General features: G+C 50.1%; 2 protein-coding genes across 5 annotated transcripts; one reads left to right on the top strand and one right to left on the bottom strand.

The window, feature by feature from the left end:
* Positions 1-4,537: 4,537 nt before the first annotated feature.
* Rem1 (RRAD and GEM like GTPase 1) lies at positions 4,538-13,335 on the bottom strand. Of its 3 annotated transcripts, none has more exons than XM_048811139.1 (5): positions 13,215-13,335; positions 11,886-12,433; positions 10,712-10,791; positions 6,435-6,636; positions 4,538-5,232 (listed from the first exon to the last, which is right to left on the bottom strand). In XM_048811139.1, exons 2-5 carry the CDS (start codon positions 12,223-12,225, stop codon positions 4,961-4,963), a joined length of 894 nt encoding a protein of 297 aa, XP_048667096.1. In that variant the 5' UTR covers positions 12,226-12,433; positions 13,215-13,335; the 3' UTR covers positions 4,538-4,960. The 3 variants fall into 3 exon arrangements, with proteins under 3 accessions (XP_048667096.1, XP_015337435.1, XP_015337427.1); XM_015481949.2 differs by having other exon boundaries at positions 10,712-10,794; positions 13,215-13,332; XM_015481941.2 differs by having other exon boundaries at positions 10,712-10,794; positions 13,095-13,228.
* A 67-nt stretch (positions 13,336-13,402) lies between these two features.
* Defb124 (defensin beta 124) lies at positions 13,403-19,162 on the top strand. Of its 2 annotated transcripts, none has more exons than XR_007350484.1 (2): positions 13,403-13,590; positions 18,938-19,075. XR_007350484.1 is itself a non-coding variant. In XM_048811140.1 (2 exons), exons 1-2 carry the CDS (start codon positions 15,870-15,872, stop codon positions 19,093-19,095), a joined length of 216 nt encoding a protein of 71 aa, XP_048667097.1. In that variant the 5' UTR covers positions 15,429-15,869; the 3' UTR covers positions 19,096-19,162. The 2 variants fall into 2 exon arrangements, 1 of the variants encoding a protein (XP_048667097.1); XM_048811140.1 differs by lacking the exon at positions 13,403-13,590 and adding an exon at positions 15,429-15,927 and having other exon boundaries at positions 18,938-19,162.
* Positions 19,163-21,370: the final 2,208 nt, after the last annotated feature.

Raw genomic sequence — 21,370 nt, forward strand, 5'->3', positions numbered from 1 at the left:
ATCGGATTGAACATGGATTTTTTCCTAGTTCTAAAATCTGTGCTTTTCTGCCAATGTCTTGTCACATTCAGGAAGCATGGGAATGTTAGCCTCCCTCCATACACACCCTACCCTTGAACTTGAACCAGATGGAACTGGGGGAAACTGCACGCATTGCTGAACCCAAAGCTCCCAGCCCATCATCAGTATTATTTTTAACTGAACCCTGAACTGAACAGAAGGGAACAGTGCTCAAATTGAAACCAAACTTGTATATTTTTTCAAGCTGTTGGACTAGAATTTTCAAATGGTCTTGAGATAGAGACAATCACATGGATAATTCTACCCAAATCTCTTCGCTCTGTATATTTTCATTTGTCTAAGGTCACTTGCTCATGACAGAGCTGAGAGATTCTTCATCTTTATAAAGCATTTGCAGAAAAAAATTTCTAGCCCTCATTTACCCTTCCGCTCCCTTCCTGGCCAGGGCAGGGACTTGGACATTCCTGTGTCTGCCAGTTGGGACCTCTGTGCTCCTTACCTTCCTTTACAGCCTGTGAGTCTGTCCCCATGTGAGTGAAATGAGACATGTATTTCCTACCACCCAGGGACTGGGAGCTGCAGCCTGGACTGGATTCCTCAGGTTCTCCAAGCAGAAATCTCATGCTTCTGGCTGAGAAATTGAAACTTTCCACCAAGGCCAACGATCCTCCGGAGTCTGAGCAGCCTGGCTGGGGTGTCTTGGAAGCCAGGTGGCCTTCATCTCCCGTGGACCAGGCTAGCACAGTTCATGACCCTCCCCCACAGCAAGAGGGGGGACTCTGGAGAGATTGGGGGGCCTCAGGGGAGATATTCATCTTTCCAGAGCTTTATCATTTTTTTCCATAACAGTATCCTCCCTTTAAGGTGGAAAGTCCCAGCTGGTGGGCGGCTCAGGACTCTTGAAGTGTTTTTGTTCTCTGCCCAGCCCCCAGAACAGGGAGCAGGGTAAGGCAAAGATTGCTCCCCTCTTGTACCAGTCCACTCTGGGTTTGTCCTATCAACAAACGGTGCCCTGTAGGTGAGCCCTAAACACGGAGGGACTAGACTTCCCTGATCTGAATTCTGGGTCTGGTATGTATGTGCCAATGGTGCTATATTGGGTCGAAGGTTCTTTGTGCTCCAGTTTTTCCACCTGAAAACTGGCATACGGTGGTTGAATCATCAGTTTTGAGGATTTAACAAATTATGAAAAGCACTCAGAACAGCACCTGGTACCTAGGAAGAGGGATGCAACTATTTGCTGTTTTTATTGCATTGACCTTGAGCTAGGACAATTCATCTTTTCTCCCTAATCCATATAATTAAGACAGCTATTCTTAGGGGAGGGGGTAAGGGGGCAGGAAAGATGGTGGAATGAGATGGACGTCATTACCCTAGGTACATGTATGACCGCAAATATGGTGTGACACTACATTGTGTACAGCCAGAGAAATGAAAAGTTGTGCTGCAATTGTGTACAATGAATCAAAATGCATTCTGCTGTCATATATACCTAATTAAAATAAATAAACAAATTTAAAAAGAAGACAGCAATTCCTTCTTGCTTCGATAACCAATCTGAGCTGAACCGATGACCCTTCCTTGTTGGGTGGCCTAGGATCTATTTCTTGGGTTCCCTTAGCCTCCCTATGCTCATCTATGAAATATACCTATTAAGTAGAGGGTTGTGCTAAAGAGAAAAAGAGAAGCATGTAGCATGGGATCAATACTACCATATAGAAAGAGCTTTTAAAAATTATCTATTTTTGTTTATTTGTTTTGATGGATAAGAAAGAACTTTCTAAACCGTAATGAGCTGTGTTCCTGGGAAGAGTACTACGGATTTCCTCTTGGTTTCCAGCCATATCTTTTTCACACACACTTAGAATCAGAGAGGTCAGGAGAGGTTGGTTAATTAATCCATTTTTTGAGCACCCATTTTGAACCAGGCACTGTGGTGGGTGGTAGGGACAGAGCAGCACTTAGGACCTTTCCCTCATGTGGATTTCATTACTGTGGGGGAGGCAGACAATACACATGTGAGAACATAAATATATGATACAAGTTCAGATTCAACCCCTTTATTTGGCATATGGGAACACTGAGGCTCAAGAGGGAAAGGGATTTTCCTAAAGTCCTTCCATGTCATAGTCAGGAAGACTCCCAGGTCTTCAAAATGACGCCAGCCTGGACAACTTAGTAAGACCTTGTCTCAAAATAAAATTTAAAAAAGAGGCTGAGAATGTAGCTCAGTGTAGAGCACCCCTGGGTTCAATCCCAGCACCGGAAACAAGATAAAACAAAGCCCTTAACAAACTCTGGTTCCCCCCAAATCTGAAGCAACACTTATTGCAACTTCCTGGGAGAGGGAACTATTTTAAGTACTTTATATATCTTAAATCATTTGACCCTTGTGTGAACTTTGAGGGAGGGAATTTTCACATCCATTTTATGGATGGGGAAACTAAGGCACAGAGATGTGGAGGGGAAGAGGGTTGAATTTGGACTTCTGGTTCAGGGCAGGTTATCCTGCCAGAGCTGGCGGCATACTGTCCCTATCCCACCCTGGTCTCAGCTATTTCTTCCACATTCTGAGTGGCCTGGGCTCAGCGCCCTCTGGCCTCAGTTTCCCCATCTGTGAATGGAGCCGTATGGGATTGGTTTTTCAGGGCCTTCGCTGACTACCCTGATTTCCTGTCTCTTATCAGTGTATGGTTATTTCATTCTCGTATTTGTTTTCTGCTTGCCCTATCAGGCTGCGGCAGCTCCAGGGAGCACCGGGCACCCTCCTCGGGATTCACCGCATCTCCTGAGCGCCTGGCACGGTGCCCTGCATTTAGAAGATCCTCAGTAAATATTTATGGATGGAGAAAGGAGGGATAGAGGGCCACCCTCCTCAGCTTTCTAGAGCTGCTCTTGAACTCCCTTGCCCCCTCTTCCTTTCTCAGCCTGGCCACCGCGCTGTCCCTCCTCCCCCCCTCCTCTCACCTCCCCGGGCAGACTCCGCAGGCTCCGGCCTCCATCCGGCCTGCATTTTTCCGGGTTTGATATCATTTTTTCCACTCTCCCGGCTGCTGCCGGCTGCCTCTGCCAACTTTCCACAGCCCTCCCCCGACCGCAGGCCGGAGACAGCTTGGAGCGGGGGAAGACCCTCCTCCTCTTCCCTTCCTCCCGCTGAGGTCGGGGTGGAGGAAAAGGTGTCATCAGTGACCCGCTGGCGAGACTTGGGGGACGGGGCGCCGCTGGAGGTTATCGCTCTCCAGGTCTCGCTGCCGGGAGGCTGGAACGTGGTGACCCACGTGCGGGGCTGAGGGATCCGGGCAGGCAGCTGGCTGGGGGCAGGGGTGTCAGGCGTCAGAGACGAAGGTCCAAACCTCCAAACCGTTAGCATCTCGTTCTCCTCTCAAAGCAGTGACACCCCTTCTCGTCCGTCTGTCTGGAAACTCCTGACCTGATCCCCAACATGCACCCTGTCCCTAGGCAGGCTGGCCGCCTCACTACCTCTGTGCTCTCACGGGCAAAGGGAAGCCGTGGGAAGCCTGGGCCCTGGGTCTTCACTGGCTGGGTGACCCTGAGGTGCTCACTTCCCTTGGCTGGACTTGAGTTTCCACGTTGGGAAAATGCATGAATTGGAATAAACTGGGGTGGATCCTGGAGATTAATGGATTGAGTTTCATGTTCATAGACCATTACCGCCTTAAATTGCATGCAAAGTTGTGTTTGAAAATCTGTCCCTCCCCACAATATTTCTTTTCTATTCCATTCTTTTCTTCCTTTCTCTTTCTTTCCTGAATGAACCCCAGGCCTCTTGTATGCTAGGAAAGCATCTACTACTGAACTACATCCCCATCTTCCCAAATTATTATTATTATTTTTTTTAGCATGGGGGGATTGAACTCAGTTGAACCCAGGAGTGCTTATCCACTGAGCCACATCCCCAACCTTTTTTTTTTTTTTTTTTAATTTTGAGATAGCAAGGGTCTTGCTAAATTGCTGAAGCTAGCTTTGAACTTGTGATCTTCCTGCCTCAGCCTCCTGAGTCGGAGGGATTACAGGCATGCACCACTGCAAGGGCCCCATTTTGCCAAGTTCTTCAAGAGGACTGTGGATAATTTGGGTATAGACTCAGTGGGACCAGCCTGGTTTGGAATCCTGGCAATATCACTTATAGCAGTTCTATGATCCTGTGTGTGAGCCCTTACTGTCCCTGTGCCTCAGTTTCCTAAAGAGTCAAAGCAGGTTAATGGTATCACCCTCCTCTCAGCAGGTTAATGGTATCACCTTCCTGGATATTGTGGGGAGGGACAGATATTCACTAATATCTCTGATGGCTTAGCACATAGCCAGTTCCCACAAACGCCAGCTGTTATGTTGTTAGAATGAGTGCTGATATTCCTTCCAAATCATGTTTTGGGACTCTATAATCTAGTTCAGTGGGTCACACTGAATTGTGGTTAGTTGTGATCCACTGTGCTTCTCCTAAATACATGAGTCAGGGACTATACCCTGTGGTTGGGAGAAAAGCCTAAGAACACAATTGATTCAATGACTTTATTGACATCCAGGCCAGTAGGCTAACCAGTCAGTGTAGATGGGCATGCAGGAGGTGGGGACACCTGGAAGAGCCCAGAAGGGCCGTTCTGGGCATTCAGACAGGGCATCCTTCTGGACAGGTTTATCATGGAGGGTTTCTATGGGTTGCCCAGGGCTCAGGGACAAGAAAGATTTTTACCAAAAGATACCCACCACGTAAAAAAAACCCCTCTACTTTGTGCCCAATGAGGCTTTGGACCCATAGTGTGTCCACTGCTTCCTTGAGGTCGAAGGGTCCTCGAAGCTCTGCCATCAGGGCAGCGGATTGGAAGGGCCTTTGACGCGGACTCCAGGCAACTGCACCTTTGCCTTCGGTGGAGGCCAGAATGTACCCAGTGTCCCTCCACCCCCAGAAGGGCGGGTGGTCTCAGAGCACGGCCAGGTTGTGGCAGGACTTGGAGCGGGCCTTGAGTGCCCTGCGGCGGGCGCTGCGGGCAGTCAGGCGGGCCAGGAAGCGGCGCGCGCGCTGGCCCAGGCTAGCCCTCCTCCGCGGTGCAGGGGGCTCCTGGGCGGAGCTGTCTCGGCGGCGCAGGCGCAGCTGGCGTACCACGCCCTCGAAGAGCTCGGCCACGTTGTGCTGCAGAGTGGCTGACGTCTCGATGAACTTGCAGTCGAACACCACGGCGCACGCGCGGCCCTCTGAGGGGCGGGGTCAGGTGAGCCGTACAGGCAGACGGAGACAAAGATAGGAAGAGGTGGATCAGTGTCAACTGGAAGCCATCTTGCCTGTGCCCATACCTAGGGCAGTTTCAGGGGACTTAAGAGATAAATCATGTGGGGCTTTGAGGAGTTAGTTCACAGTCTACTGACCGATACTGATGGCAGAATGAGGTTGGGAGGACAGGGAGGTTAGGAGCAGGTAGAGACCAGGCTGAATGCCAGATTGAGGCCTGATCTCCTGGGCATTAGAATTACCTGGAGGAGCGTGTTGAAAGGCAGGTTCCTGGGCCCACCCTCAGGAATTCTGATCCCATAGGTTTGGGATGAGGTCTGGGAACCTGTGTTTTAACAAAATCTCCTGCGGATAACGTTGCGGATTTTGGGGGTGCCTGTCCACAAAGTACATGGTCTTCCAGCTCCGGGATGCACTAGGCTGTGAGACAGGGTCCTGAATTCTAGTATTTCATGGCTGATGACTTGTGAAACTGGCTTTCTCTTCCTTTTTAGTCTCAGTTTCCATATTTTTAGAGATTTTATTCTGTAAGTAGGGCCATTTTAAGATCTTTATGGACCCCACCAGAAATATGAAACATTAAAATATTCTCATCCCACTGTAAATGTAATTGATAGATAACTTAAAAAGTTTTGGTTTGTAGTTGCTGGTTGACACAATATTATGTTCCTTTTAGACAATTAAAGCTTTGGAAAACTTAAATTTATCATTTTCTCCCTTCATTTTGGAGCCAATAATGGTCATTTCTCAAACATAAGCCCTTCAAAAGCGGATAGGCACTGGGCCTCTGACTGGTGAATCAGGTGTCCCTGATTCAGGGCATGTGGAGCTACCGGGAAATTCGAAAGGAAAGAAATGAGGAGGTCAGTTCTGGTTCTGGCCGCTGGCAAGGAGGACCGATTGAGTGAGGGGCTAGAGAACTAGAGAGACTGGCTTAGGACCAAGGGGAGATGCCAAGATGGGGCAGAGAGGCAAGGGGGCTGGCAGGATTTGAGGACCAAGTCCTGAGGTCTCTCACTTCTTCCCAGGTGAGAGAGGAGGCAGTTTTCTGCCCAGTCAAGAAGCTGCAGGGTGGGAGTGGGTTGGCAGGGCAAAGAGCCCCCAGGCAAGAGCCCTGGAGGAGGGGCAGTGGGGTCAAGGGAGAGAGGGGGGTGGGTGGAGGGCTCACCTTCCACGGAGACTTCCCGGCAGCGGGCCAGATCCGCCTTGTTGCCCACGAGGATGATGGGCACGTGGTCTGCCCGATGTGTGCGCCGCAGCTGAATGCGGAGCTCAGAGGCGCTCTCGAAGCTGCCTCGGTCCGCGATGGAGTACACGATGACATAGGCGCTGCCCATCTGCAGGCACGACTCCTGGCTCCAGCTCTCATCCTGTAGGGGAGGGACCCCAGGCCTGTGCTCAGAGGGCGCCTGGCCCTGGCTGAGAAAGAGGCTGGTCTGGTCTAGTGGGAGGGGTTAGGGTTGAGGTTACATTCTGCACAGGTTTGGGGGACAAATTCTATCATAATTTCCTGTGTCACTTTGGGAAAACCCCTGATCCTCTCTGACCCTGGGTTTCTCTGCTTGAAAAATTGGGTGGACACTGCATCACTTGATTTTGTCATTCACTGATCACATCCACAGGCTGGGTACTGGGGGCAGAGAAGGACTTGGTTCCTTTTCCTGCCAAGGGAGAGGGGGTGGTCTGGCTTTGCCTGTTCCGCTCTGTTGTCTGGTTTCTGAGGAGGGTTTGGCTTTGCTAGACATTTCTGTAGGATGCCTGCAATCCGGAATTAAGAGATAGAGATATATATAGAGAGAGACAGAGACAGAGAGAGACAGAGAGAGAGAAATGAGGACAGGAGGTGGACTTCAGGGAAGGCCTATTCAGGCAGTTTTGAAGTGAAAGGGGCTAAAAAGCAACTATGGAGTGTAAGTTCAGAGGGGGATGGAAATGATCATCCCCTTCCCTTTAAGAAGTGGAGTCCTGGGGCTGGGGTTGTGGCTCAGTGGTAGAGTGCTTGCCTAGTGTGCGTGAGGCACTGGGTTCAATCCTGAGCACCACATAAAAATAAAATGAAGACATTGTGTCCACCTAAAACTAAAACAAACAAACAAACAAACAAACAAAAAAAGTTGAGTCCTTTCAAGTTGTTTGGCCAAGGAAAGGAAAGAACGGGAGTGATTTTGATATTCCATTCTGGATGGGGGCCATTAGCCAGGGACCGCATTCTGAAACTGGATCACCTGGGTAATAAATTTATGTGTTTAATTAGACACATTCCTGCCCTCCAGAAGCTCCTGGTGCAGAAGGGGGATTGTGAAAGTCAGCTTTTTATCACCGTGACCAAAATACCTGACGAGAACAACTCAGAGGAGGAAAAGTTTATTTTAGCTCATAGTTTCAGAGGTATAGTCTAAGGTCTGCTGTCACCATTGCTCGGGGGCCCAAGGTGAGGCAGAACATCATGGCAGAAGGATATGGCACCAGGAAGCAGAGAGAGGCACCTCTCCAGTGACCCATCTCCTCCAGCCACACCTCACCTGTCTACTGTTACCACCTGGCCCATTTAGATTACTAAACCAGCAAATGGATTAATCCACTCATGAGCTTATAGTTGTCATAATCTAGTCATTTCTCTGAACATTTCTGTCTTAACACAGGAACTTTTGGGGGACACCTCATATCCAAACCATCACAGATGTTAGTGGAATGGAGAGTTTTTTTTGGGGGTACTGGGGATTGAATCCAGGGTTGCTTAACCACTAAGCCACATCCTCACCCCTTTTTTTGTGATTTACTTAGAGACAGGGTCTCACTGAGTTGCTTAGGGCCTCACTGTGTTGCTGAGCCTGGCTTTGAACTCATTATCCTCCTGCCTCAGCCTTCTGAACAGCTGGGGTTACAAGTGTGTGCCACTGCACACAGCTGGAATGGAGAGTTCTAATGCAGTGTGGTGTGTACCTTCCAGAGGGCCATATGCAAGTGGTTGGAGGAGCCAGGTAGGTGGGGTGGAGGTCAGCAGATTGTGGGATGGTTTTCCAGTGGACCAGTGAGTGGGGTTTGAAAGGTGAGCAGGCCAAGCAGGAGAGAAGAGGTTCCAGATAAAGAGAACGTTGATGCTAAGGTCTGGAGTGGGAAAGGTTGAGTGTGGCGAAAGCATTGATTGTAAGTCAGAAGATTTCCTGATAACCAAATAAGATACTTGAATGGGAAAGTATCAGATCTGCAGACAACATCATTGTCAAAGAGATGCATTCTCAACAGCCACACTGATCATTCCTCAGGCCAAGTAAGCTTGGGATGGAGTCCCAAGTGAGGTGAGTTCTCAACCTTGACTATGGATGGGTTCCTTCCTCCCTTAGGGTCCCTGTTCCCATCTGTAGGATGAGAGGGTGGGGCTTGACCATTTATTCATCATACAAATATTTATGGAGGATGTGACAGGTGATCACCAATAGCCAGTTGGTGCATGGATTGGTGGGTGAGAAGCAACTGGGAGTGTGATTCAAAATATAGATTCCAGACCCTACTTTTGAAGATTCTTATTCATTAGGGGTGAAGCTTAGGAATTTGATTTTTAATCCTCTCCAGCTGATCAGATGGTCAGCCAATGCAGGGCACTACTGTTCTGTCCAATTCTATCTGTTGACATCAGAGTACCGTCCAGTCCAGAGTGGAAAGGACAGGTGCTTATTCCAATAGATTACCACTGCTGGGCCTGCTCTGGGAACTCCCTTCACAGGCACTGAATGGGAAAACTGGTTTACTTTCCTTATTTTATGGATAGAAAAGTAAAACAAAAGTCCAGAGAAGAGGAGAAAACATTCTCAAGGCCTCACAGCAAGCTGGGTGCAGATTTCCAGTTCCTGCTTTCTGGCCCAGTAACCTCCCCCACTTGTCCCCAGTGCGGTGCTCCTTCTCTGACCCCTCTTCTTCACTCACTGGACCATGCCCAGGGAATCCTCAACTGCATCCAAAAAATAGACCTGCAGTCACCCACCTGTGAGCTCTTTGAGGCCAGGGGACATGTCTGCCTGGTTTACTGCTGTATCTCCAGCACCTGGCCCATGACGGACACCCACTAAGTGCTTTAGAATGAATGAATGAGCTGAAGGTTCAGAAGATGGTGCTCCCAAGGGACACAGGTAGGGGCTGTCCTGGTGTGCACAGGCTATGGAGTCGCATAGATCTGGCTTGGAATCCTATCTGCTCTTTCAGAGATTAGGACATCTGATTTAACCTCTTTGAGCCTCAGTTTCTTTATCAGTAGAATGGGAATCAGAAGCCTAACTGTATATTTTTGTTTTGCCTGAATGTCATACATCCAGTGAAAGAGGGTCCACCATAAATGTCAGCTGTCATTGTAAGAATCATCATTATTATGCTCATTTGGATCTGCATTACTTTTTAAGCTTGTTAAGAGAAATTGACCACTTAGCGCCTTCATTCTCATTCTTTGGGCCTGTGGGTGGAACTGGCCACCATTCTAGTCAATCACTCAATACTGCCATAGGGTGGGGCCTCCTTGAGAGTTAAGGAAAGGTGCTACCCTTTAAGAAGATGGGATTTCAGATGACTTTTGGATCCTTCTCTTTGCTTACATGTATATCCTCAAAGGTCAACAATAGGCATATATTACCATATAAAAACCCAAAGAAGATAGGAAAGTCATAATAGAGACATGTCCCTGTTTGCTGTCCATTTCCTCCTTTGGAAGCGGGTAGGAAGGATCCCTTTGGTTTCCTTTTTCACTATCTACCTAGTTGTAACTAATAAGAATTATCACATACAATTTTCCACCCTGCTCAGCATTTATTATTCATGTTCCAGACTAGGCTCACCTCTTGGAACTGCCTAAGAAAGTTTTAAAATCAGCTGATGATGGGGCTGGGGGTACAGCGCAGGGGTAGAGCACATGCTTAGCATGTTGCCTAATCAAGGTCCTGGGTTGATCCCTAGCACCAAAATCCACCCAACAACAACAACAACAGAAGTCAGCTGAGGAGGAAGACAGAATGACAGGAACGTCTGGAACAACTCACCATTCATCAGGCAAGAAAACTGTAGGTCACAGTAGGCAAGTCACTTGCACAAAGCTATACAACTAGTAGGTAAAAGAAAGGGGGCTTCAACCTTGGGCATCCTGGTGCCAAATGCAGCCTGCCTTCTCCTGCACAGTGTGAGTGGGTGGGTGGGGTGAGGCTGGTCATGATGCTGGGGAGGCCTGCAGGGGAGAAGCACATCTTGGGGTGGGTGCCAGGAGGGGATCCACGGAATGAGAGAAGGGATCAGGGTTGTGAGGGTCTCTGTCTTTGGAAAGGCTGTTTAGGAGCTGTAGGTTTTGGAGGAGTATGCTCAGAATGGCCCTTGCCCCAAACCCTGCTTTGTATGTCCCAGGTGAGAATAAGAGTGTGGTGTGAGGCTCAGCACCTTGTCCCCCAAGTCCTGCTTGCAGTGCCATACCCGTTTCTCGGCCTCCCAGGTGTCCATGACCACCAGTGTGGTGTCCTCGCCATCCACCGTGAGGGTCCTCTCATACACATCTTCTGCAACCAAGGGAAGACTGTATCTCAGGGAGGAGGGGCAGGCCTGGGAGATGTGGGGCTCCCTAGCCCCCCTTTCTGGTCACATCACCCCTCCACTTCTCCTTGGGAGTGCTCACCACACTTATTTGGTGTGTCCTTCCTAGTAGGTCAAGAAACTCCATGAGGAGCCCATGCTTCCCTGGCTGCCTGCATAGTTCCTGGCACGTGGTAGGTGCCAGGAAGGTGGGTGTAGTGGATTGAATGAGTGGGTGGTGGGGTTAAAGTGTGGTAGATTGAAAGGTTGGGGCGATGGGGTTAAAGCTGGGCTGGGAACCCTCCTGGCCCCACAGTCTCTGACTTAGCGTGTGCATCAGGCAGGTCATGTTAAGCTCTGGGCCTTGGTCTCCCCATTCACACACAGCACATGCAGGTGTAAGTCTATATTGCCCCTTGGTGAGTTCTCACTCTTAGGAGTGTTGAGGCTGCAGAAACAGCAGGGCCAGATTGTCCCCACCTCTTCTCTGCTTTTAACAAACCCCCGCCCCACTCACTCTATGTCCTCCCATCCAGTCCCTCAGGGATCTGTCTTCATTTCCTCTGTCCCCATATCCAATCATCCTGGGTCCCCTGGCCCTGTAAGCTCACTGCATTTCTTGGGTATAAAGCAACCCAGTTCCGGGGATCTGGGAGTCTCCACTTTAGAGACTTTGCTGTAGGTCATGGTGGCCATCGTTGGGTGTCTATGGGTCTGGGGCATCGGAGAGTCAGGGGGACTTCGGAATGGGAGTTTCTGAGTTGGGTGAAAGTCCACCATTTCTTGACAGTTTTCTGAATTGTCCCCCTTATGACATGAAGGTGAATCATACACGTCTCATCCATGAAAATCTGGCAAATTTTCTCATTCTATTTAAGGATTTCCCTCCTTTAGACCACCATGCAGGTTGCGTCCTGCACAATCCAGGTGAGCATCATTCACTTCATAGTCTGCGTGAATGATGCTCAGAGTTGAACAGTGCATGACTCCTACAACTGTTCTTGGCAGCCCTCTGCCCCCTGGTGACAGGCCTTTCACTCTTTTGGCCATATCCCACCCCACCCCACAAGGCCCCTACCTCCCAGCTGTTCATGGTGGTCCCGCTCTTGCTTCCCTGCAAAGAGGCTGGCCAGGCTGGTCTTCCCTACGCCAGGATCTCCAAGCAGCACCACTCGGTAGAGGGCTTCCCAGGAGCCTTCCGAGTCGCTGGATTCAGAGGACCAACCATCTGGGGCAGGTGAAGGTTTCCGGACAGGAGGGTTGAGGGAGGCTGATTGGCCCAATCGGGGATGCTGGGATTGACTGGGGGTTGCTGTGCATAGGCGACCAGGCTGGTGGCCCCGGGATGACAGGGTGAGTGGAGTGCTGGCTCTCCGTCGCAGGGGGGTCTTTGCTTCCTGCTGGGTGTTCAATGTCATCCTTGGGAGGGAAGGGCTTTGGCCACTCCTTCTTCCTTCCCCCTGAATGAAGTAGGGATGGGCAGTTGCTCTGAGCCCCTCTTTCTGTTGTAGGGTCCTGACGTGGTTGAGAAGGCTTCCTCCACAGTCCTCTCTTGTTTGAACGGGAGGAGGCACCTCTGCTCCTTGGAGTGGGGGTTTTCTGGCTTCAGGCCCAGGGTAAGGTCACCTGGAAGGGGTGAGTCGGCAGGCTGTGAACACACGAACATGCACACCCAGAGGCCATGTCCCATGCCTTAAGGATGGCCCACCCCAGGTGACAGACCGCAGCTAGGTGGATGTCCATGCACAACCTGCCCCTCCTTTAGAACATGAGACCCTTGGTACGAAAGGCATCCGAGTTGCCCTCATCCGCCCTGTTCCCACTGGTCTCTTCCACACGCTCTGGATTGGGGGTGCCCAGGAGGGTTGAGGGCCGCTGGGGGGTTTACTTCCGCTGCCGGATCCCACGGGGTCGGTGCCCCAGAAGGGCAAGGGGGACCGGGGGATCCCTCCGGCTGTAACCCGAGTGCCCTGGTGTCATGGGAACGGCGTGTCCGGCCCGCCCCCTGCGTGAAAAATTCAGGAGCGGCTGGCGCTACGGCCTCCAGCTGTTGCTGGAAGGCGGGGGCTGCGAGCCCGCCAGGCCCCAGGTTTGGTGACAGGACAGGGTCCCGGCGGGGGACAGGCGGGGAGCCCACAGGGCCCGGGAACGCATGTGCCATTTTCAGAGGCTGCGTCCGAGCTTTCCCAGCCCGGGGTCCCGGGTGTGAGGGCCCCGATCGCGGGGCAGGGGGCTTCCAGGTCCGCGGCTCCCGGCCCCTCCCGGCCCCAGGGCTGGGGACCCGTACCCCGCACGCGGTTTCGAAGCTCCCCGGCCCCCGCCGGCTCCGCAGAAACCCCCCCAGCAGGCGCCCCGCGAACTCCGCTCCAACTTGGGCAAGTTGTCGGCGGGCGGCGCGGGGCTTTACCTCGGCCGGGAGGGTCCGGGTCCCCGCCGCCTCAGCCGCTGGGTGCTGCAGGCTGGACCGCCCGCCTCGGCGAGCAGCCCCTCCGGCCCGGCCCGCCCCGCCCCGGGCTGGGGAGGAGCGCGACCCCGCCCCGTCCAGCCCCGCCCCGGCAGGGAGCCCCGGGGTCCCCGCCCCGAGCCTGGGCCGCGCTGCGTTTTTAAGACTGCAGATCCCCTGGTGACCCGCCGCTTCCAGGCCTGCGCGAGGTCGGGGTGACAGTGTCGGGGTAGCCGACAAGAGAGAGGAAGGGTCTGGATGCCCCTCTGCGTCCGCATCGGTCCAATCCATCAGTGCGGGGCACCAACTTCAGCCTTCACAAAATCCACTCCGCCGCTTGGTAAAGGTTCAGTTTTTTAGGTCCCAGGGTTTCGGGGATCTTTTTATTTTATTTATTTTTCTGGGGTGCTGGGAATTGAACCCAGGGCCTTACTCTAGTCAAACAACTTTTATCATTGAGCTACATCCCGGCTTTGGAATAAATGTTTTAAACAAACTCCCAAACGTCCTGATGCAGATCGTTCTTGCACTCCACTTGGAGAAACTCTGTTTTGGACGGAGGATTAATGCTGGGAAACAGCTTGGGGGAAGAGAGAGTCCTGGAAGTCTGTACTGAAGATTTCTGAATATCTGATTTTGCTGTCATTCATTCCTTTGCTTATTCACCAGCTGAGGATTACTTGGGCTTTGGACTCAGGTCTCTCTGCCTTTCAGCCTATTGTCCCTTTCCATAATAGTTCATGGCTTAAAAACAAGGCAAACAAAATTCCCCAGGTATGATGGAGGAGGAGAGTCACTGATCTTGGTAGGGAAGTTGGCTGTGGGGCCCTGTGTGTGTGTGTGTGTGTGTGTGTGTGTGTCTGGGTTAGTGTTACTGGAGATTGTTACTGCTCTATCCCTCTAACCACATCTCCAGTTCTTTATTATTATTTTTTTAAAAAGAAATTTGAGGCTGGGTGCGGTGTTGCTTGCCTGTAATCCCAGCGGTTCAGGAGGCTGAGACAGGAGGATCTCGAGTTCAAAACCATCCTCAGCAAAGGCTAAGCACTAAGCAACTCAGTGAGACCCTATCTCTAAATAAAATACAAAATAGGGCTGGGGATGTGGCTCAGTGGTTGAGTGCTCCTGATTTCAATCCCCCCCCCCCCCAAAAAAAATTGAAACAGAATCTTGCTAAGTTTCCTGGGTGACTTGTAATTTGTGATCTTCCTGTCTCAGATTTTCAAGTTTCTGGGGTTACAGGTATGTGCCATTGTGCCTGGTTTCCTGTAACTCTTGGGGGTGCATATGTGTGGGAGACCTTGGAGACCAGGCTGTACCTGTGGGTGGAACTTGTCATGGCTGAGGGGTTCAGGTGTCCAGCTTGGAACAACTCCTACAGCAGCCCCTGCAAGTCTTGGGTAGACACCAAACCCCTCATGCCTGGCTTCCTTCAGGGGCATGACCCTCTTGGCCTCCGTTTCTCACCTGTGTGGTGAGACACCACCCTTGGAAGTGAGATGGCTTAGCTTCCAGGCCAGCTCTGCAACTCAATTGCTGGGTGACCTCAGTCAAGTCAACTCCCCTCTTTGGGTTTCAGTTTCTTTATTTAAAACTGTACCCTCAACAGGTTATACCCCCACTAAGTACTTATGGTTGTCTAAAATACAAAAGGCTGAACTTGGCATTCAAGGTCTATTGTGCCCTCACTCCTGTCCTCTGCAGGGTCAATTTCAGCCTCTCCTCTCAACAGAGCCTTGCTCCACACACTCTTTCTGGTGCCCCCTGTCCCTTCTGCCTGGGATACCCTTTTCTCTACTCATCTTTCCCAATGCAGCTTAGATACCTGACTACCAGACACGACTCCAGGCTCTAGCATATACATTATCTAAGTGGTGCTCATACCTTAGTGTATGTTAGAATCACCTGGAAGTCTTCTTAAGCTGCGGTTTCCCAGGACCCACCCCCTAGAGGTTTGGAAGGGCAGGAGAGTTTGCAAGTTCCAGTTCAGACCAGGTACTTACTGGCTGGGGACACGTTTTGAGAATCATTGTATTGTTTCATTTAATGCCATAAGTGAGATGGGTAGCTATTACTCTCTATGAGGTAGGTTTCTTCCCATTTGTAGAGTAGGTGTCAATGCATGCTTGTTTGAATGGGCCAGTGTGTTCTCGTCCCTTCTCCTTGCCATTAAGAAGGGACACCTTCATTTGTAATCCTTGTAAAGGAGGCTCGTCATCATTTCATAGATGACAGCTGGGGTCCCAGAGTGGTTAAGTGACTTGTCTAAGGTCTCCCAGACACTAGGGGGAGATCCTGGGATTGACTTCAAGTCATGGCTTTTCTCACTCACCCATACAGGGAAGGTGTCCAGTCTCTGTCCCCAGGCATGGCTTCAGGAAACTCAGCCCCCAGCTTCAGAGCTGCGCAGCCTCTGGAGGGTGCAGCTGACCGGTTCCCACAGAGCTGGCTGAGATCCCAGGCAGCCTTGGGACAACATGGCCTCATATTCCCACCACTGTCCCCGGCCCTGCCTTCATCTGTGGTCCATAAAGGCTGTTCCACAGGCAGCCAGGCTCAACCACTGGGTTCCTCTCCTCTTGAGTCCTCCCCAGAAGCCTCCCCAGGAGTCCTGTAGCCATGGCACAGCTACTACTACTCACTGTGGCTCTTCTGGTCCTGGGTCATGTGCCACCAGGTAATGTCACCCATGTGTGTGTGTGTGTATGTGTGTGAGTGTATGTGTGTGTGAGTGTGTGTGTGTGTATGTGTGTGTGTGTGAGTGTGTGTATGTGTGTATGTGTGTGTGTGTGTGTGTGTAATAGGCTCCCAGGTCCTGGAGGACAGAAGGGCCAAGATCAACATTTAATTTTGGCCACACCACTGACTTACAGCAAATGGCTAAATCAGCTGTGCCTCAGTTTCCTAATTTGTAAAATGGGATTTCTTCAACAATTATGCATTTCAAAAATCCTGTGCATCAGGCACTGCTGGGATTTTGACTGGAAGAAAGCAAGTCCTTGCTTTTGTGGAGCTAACACTTTATTTGGTGGAAATAGAAAAAAGAAAAACACATAATGTGTCTGTGATAAGAAGAATAAAAGCAAGGTAAGGGGTGAGAGCAGCAGGGGGTGATGGGCAAGCTGACGGGGTGGTCTAGGAAGAAATCTGATGGGGCTTTAAACAATCTTTTTATTTTAGAAAATTCTCAAGTACACATGAAAATAGAATAGTGAACATTGTGAGGTTTTTTTTTTTTTTTTTTTTTGTACCAGAGATTGGACCAAGGATGCTTAACTACTGAGCCACATCCCCAGCCCCTTTATTTTAATTTTTAAAAAATTTTTGAGACGGGGTCTTGCTGAGTTGCTTAGGGCCTTGATAAATTGCTGAGGCTGGTTTTGAACTTGTGATCCTCCTGCCTCAGCCTCCTGAGCCACTGGGATTATAGTTAGGGGCTCTGGTGCTGGGGATTGAACCCAGGGTCTCACAAATGCTTAGCATGCTAACTACGTATGTGCTCTATCATGGAGCTACACCCTCAGCTCCAGAAGGTGAGTTTTTAAAAAATGTTTCATTCTGGAAAAATTTAAATTTATGCAAAACAGATTAGTGTAATGATTTGAGATTTTAAAAGCAACTTTTTTATTTTAGAAAATTTCAAACAAATTAAAAAAAAAAACCAGTTTAAAGAACTCCTTAGTACCTGTCACCCAACGAGAACACCTTGAACTTGAACCAAGCTGGTTCTGTTATTGGCCTTTTCCTCTGCTCCAATGAGTTATCTGGAAGTACATTCCGTGGTGTTTTCGTTTTGTACTATAAGGTAGGTCTGAACCGAGTTCTGAATCGAGTGAGATGCAGGGGAGATTGTTCTTTCCAGGTGGTGGGAGCGTCAAGGAGTGAGGCCCTGGGGCAGGAGGATGGTAGCCTGGTGTGAGGAACAGCATGGAGTCCCGTGTGACTAATGGGGACTAGAAAGCGTGGGAGGTCTCGTCAAAGACATGAGGAGGGGAAAGCAGATCATCCTCCAGAAAATAACATCTCTGGGTCTTAGGTACTTGGGAAACTCAGATGTGATGATGTACTAAGAGTATTTATTCTAGGAATGGCCAGTGCCTGAGAGTTAGGGGCTCTGGTTCTGTCGAGACCCACCACTGAGCAGCTAATCGATCTTGAGCAAGTCCCTTCCTTTCTTTATCTGGATAGTGGAGAGTTACCTAGAATGGATTGTGGGAGCTCCAACTACTAAACTGTTATTCTGATAATCTCACCTTTTACTAATTGAGCATTCACTTTGTGCCAGGCCTTGGGATAAAATGATCCTGTAACTTTCCTCTGAAAAAGAGCCATAGAGCTGAGGAATTTAAGGCCAAGGTCACTCGGCTGGGAAATGATGGAGCTGGGATTGGGATTCAGGAGTTCTGAGCTGAGGTCACATCACTGTTGATCACTGTGCTAAGCACCCTCTTCAGAGTACAGATTCTTTGTCCCATAGAGATTTTGAGGCCAGCATTGTATCATCCTGAGATTTTCTACCTGGACAAATGGCAGGATGGGCCAGTCGGCAGGGCTAGGGGAACCTGTGGATGGTCCCGAGGTGTCATCTGAGGATTGTGTGGAATCTCTTTAGTCCAGGGAGACATAGGCAAGCCTCTCCCTCCACCCTCCACTTGGTCCCAGTTCTGAGTTGCTCGCTCTCTGCCTGTCTGAAGCCATGCGTCTAGAAATGTTGCACAACAGACAAGCCTCCGTGGTTCTAATCTTGTCTCACTTTCCAATTTTTGCTCAAATTGGCCATCAGAGAGCCCTGATCACTTCCATCTATTTATTTGCTTGTCCTCTTGTCTTTTGTGGCACAAGAAATTGAACCGAGGCCCTGGAACATGCGAGGCAAGTGCTCTGCCACAGAGCTAATCCCCGGACTCTGATTTCATTCTGAGAGAGGGTCTTTTTTTTTTTCCTTTTGTAGTACTGACATTGAACCTAGGGGTATGTTACACTGAGCTGCATCCCTAGTCCTTTTTATTTTCAGACAGGGTGTCACTGCATTACTGAAGATTGCTAACTTTCTGAGGCTGGTTTGGAACTCGTGACCTTTCTGCTTCAGCCTTCTGGGTTGCTGGGCTTACCAGTGTGTGCTACCAGGCCTGGCTACTTGCTTGCTTTTAAGTTGCTTTCCCTGCCTGTGGGAAAGGCCTGGACCACGGCCATATTGTTTATTTTGGGTCCCTCCACGCTCCATGTTTGTTAAATGAATAAACTAAGGAGAGATTCTATTTCAGGCCATATAACTTTGGTTATATGACTACTGGGGTGGGGGTGGATAGGACCTGTTCTTTCTAAGCCTTGTCTTTTCTATGGCCCAGGGTTGGAAATTTCCTCATTATAATCTAATTTTAAACAGTCCCTTTTATATCAGGGCAGCTTGTGTCATGGTTCAGAGTGTAGACTCTGAAGCAGATTGCTTGGGTTTGAATCCTGGATCCGCTTTTAATAACTGTGTGACCTTAGGCGGTTTCTACGTGGACAAGAAACTTGTTCACAGTGGTACAGCCTGTGCGTTAACCAGGACTGAAATCTGTAGCCTCAGTGGTAACCAGAACTCTCACCTATGACTAGATGGCTTAACCTGTGGCCTCACTTGTGACCATTGGTCTGACCTCTGACCTATGTGCGGCTCTGTGACCTGTAGTCTTCTCTGACAGGGAGGACGGAGTTCAAACGGTGCTGGAAGGGCCAAGGGGCCTGCCGAACCTACTGCACGAGGCAGGAGTCCTTCATGCACCTGTGCCCAGACGCGTCCCTGTGCTGTCTTGCCTATGCGCTCAAACCGCTCCCACGTCCCAAGCCTAACCACACCTAGCGGCTCCAGGCACTGCCACCTTTGCTGTCCAATAAATCATACTTGGCCAGCTCCTCTGTTCTGCTGTCTCACTGAGCTCCCCTCCCCCCAAGAAAGGGGACAAAGTCCAGGGTGTGGGAGGGGTGGTTGGTGGAGGGAGACAAGGTGCCCAGGGAGAGTGGGCATTAATGACCATTGTGGATGGTTGTGGTCCTGGCCGTGGCATGCTTTGTCCGTCCAACTCCGGAAAAGTTACTCCACCTCCCAGAGCCCAACTCCCCCAAGCCTCCTCATCCGTAGGAAGGATGTGAGATTATAACAGGAGGCTAGGACTTGACAGAAGGATGCAAAAACCAAGGTGGAGTTAAGAATCAGAGCTAATGATGAGTCGTAATAATAAGAATTAATGATATTAATGATAAAATAGTCAGTAATAAACTTCTGGCATTCAGAAGGGGGTGGTGTGTTTGAACGCAAGGCATCTGTATTGAGAGAAGAAGTATTTTTTTTTTTGGTACAAGAGATTGAACCCAGGGGGGCTTAACCACTGAGCCCCATCCCCAGCCCTATTTTGTATTTTATTTTGAGACAGGGTCTCACTGAGTTGCTTAGGTCCTCGCTAAGTTGCTGAGGCTGGCATTGAACTTGCGATCCTCCTGCCTCAGCCTCCTTGGCTGCTGGGATTACAGGCGTACGCCTCTGCGCCCAACTAAGAAAGATTTTTCTGTTCCTTTACTTGCTACTTGGACATTTCAAGAGGCTGCAGATAGGTGGGACCGTCAGAGTTTTATGGAAGTAGTTATCATATGAGCAAGAATAGACAATAGAGGGAAACACGGCTCTCCTGGGCCTGAGACTTTGTGGGACAGGAAGGCAGGGAGAGAATGTGAACAGAATCAGGGAGGTAGACAGACACATGGTTCCATTGCGATGTATCCATTAGGATCATATTTATCCAAAAAATTCTAGGAAACTCAGTTGGTAGGGGCTTCCTCCTCCTCCTCCTCCTCCTCTTCGTCTTCTTCTTCTCCTTCTCCTTCTCCTTCTCCTTCTTCTTCTTCTTCTTCTTCTTCTTCTTCTTCTTCTCTCTCTCTCTCTCTCAAATAAAATAAGCCTGGGGAGCTGGGGATGTAGCTCTGTGGTAGAGCACTTGCCCAGCAGGCCAGGTCCATCTCCAGTACTGGGCCAGGGTCGGGGAGAGAGGTCTGGAGGCAGATGTAAACTGTGCATCTTTGGATTCTCTTGGGTCACAATATGGCTATCAAGACTTTAGGCCTCAGGGCTGGGATATAGCTCGGTTGGTAGAGTGCCTGCCTTGTATGCCCAAGGCCCTGGGTTCAATCCCCAGTCTTCCCCCTCAACCCCACAAAAACACTTCTAGGCCTCATGTCCTTGCTTAGGGCAAGAAGAGGGTCTCGGAGGAGTGTTGGTACAGGCTACCCCTTCTTTCATCAGGAAAGCAGACACTTTTTCTGGAACTCCTCAACAGGCTCTGTCGGAGCTGCCCTGGGTGAAGATGCCTTTCAGTCTTGTTGCACCGGGTTCTGACCAATTATTGCCTTCAGCCTGGCACAGAAGGGCCAGGTCCCAATAACTTGGGCCTTGCCCCACTTGGATAATGAGGCGTGGCCCCAGGCGTAGGCGTCACCTGCAGGAGTTACACTCACCAGTTCCTTTGTGAACCTGATCCCTTGCCTTGTTTGAATGACTTCTCCCTAATAAAAGGATTCAGCACGTGCTGCTCTCTTTCTGGCCTGTCTTGCCCCCCATTGCGGGAGCTACAGCTGAGGAGCGGTCACTGAACCCAAAGAAAAGCTACTTTCTGTGTCTGTGTCTTTATTTATTCCCCAAATTCACTTGGAGGAACGCTGATCCATTTAGTCGTGTGATGCAGCAAGACTTCTGTTCCTATCTGATGGGCCAGAACTCTGTCACACGGTCACTCCCGATGTAAGAGAGACTGGGAATAAAAGGGGTTCTGTTTTTCTAGCCTCTGAAATAAACTTGAACTTGAGAGTGAGGGAATCTCTGCCCATCTTTTCCCTGGGTTTGAGCCCAGAAAGGGGCATGAATGTTGGGATAAGTCGAGGGAAACACTGAGGGCGGGGGCAGGGAGGTCTTGTCCAGAGTTCTTGGAGAGTTTCAGAGAAGAGAGCTCTCCTGGGTGGCCTTGGCCCCAGCCCAAGAATAAGACTGGAGAGGGGACCCTGCATGGTCAGGCTAAGAAAGGGGCAATGACATTCAAAATACTTCCCAGCAGGAGGGGTGCTGATGAGGGGCAGGAGCAGAATCTTGG

Source organism: Marmota marmota, unplaced genomic scaffold (assembly GCF_001458135.2).
Source record: "Marmota marmota marmota unplaced genomic scaffold, marMar, whole genome shotgun sequence".
Taxonomy (NCBI): domain Eukaryota; kingdom Metazoa; phylum Chordata; class Mammalia; order Rodentia; family Sciuridae; genus Marmota; species Marmota marmota.

What these genes read in the sequence shown, in the direction of transcription:
- Defb124 (XM_048811140.1), top strand. Translation starts at nt 15,870, where the DNA reads ATGGCACAGCTACTACTACTCACTGTGGCTCTTCTGGTCCTGGGTCAT. An exon ending in CCTGGGTCATGTGCCACCAG is followed by an intron (nt 15,928 to 18,937) that starts GTAATGTCACCC and finishes CTTCTCTGACAG; the next exon opens with GGAGGACGGAGTTCAAACGG.
- Rem1 (XM_015481949.2), bottom strand. Translation starts at nt 12,225, where the DNA reads ATGACATTGAACACCCAGCAGGAAGCAAAGACCCCCCTGCGACGGAGA. An exon ending in CCACCATGAACAGCTGGGAG is followed by an intron (nt 10,795 to 11,885) that starts GTAGGGGCCTTG and finishes CCTTGGTTGCAG; the next exon opens with AAGATGTGTATGAGAGGACC. An exon ending in CCGGGAAGTCTCCGTGGAAG is followed by an intron (nt 5,233 to 6,434) that starts GTGAGCCCTCCA and finishes CCCGCCCCTCAG; the next exon opens with AGGGCCGCGCGTGCGCCGTG.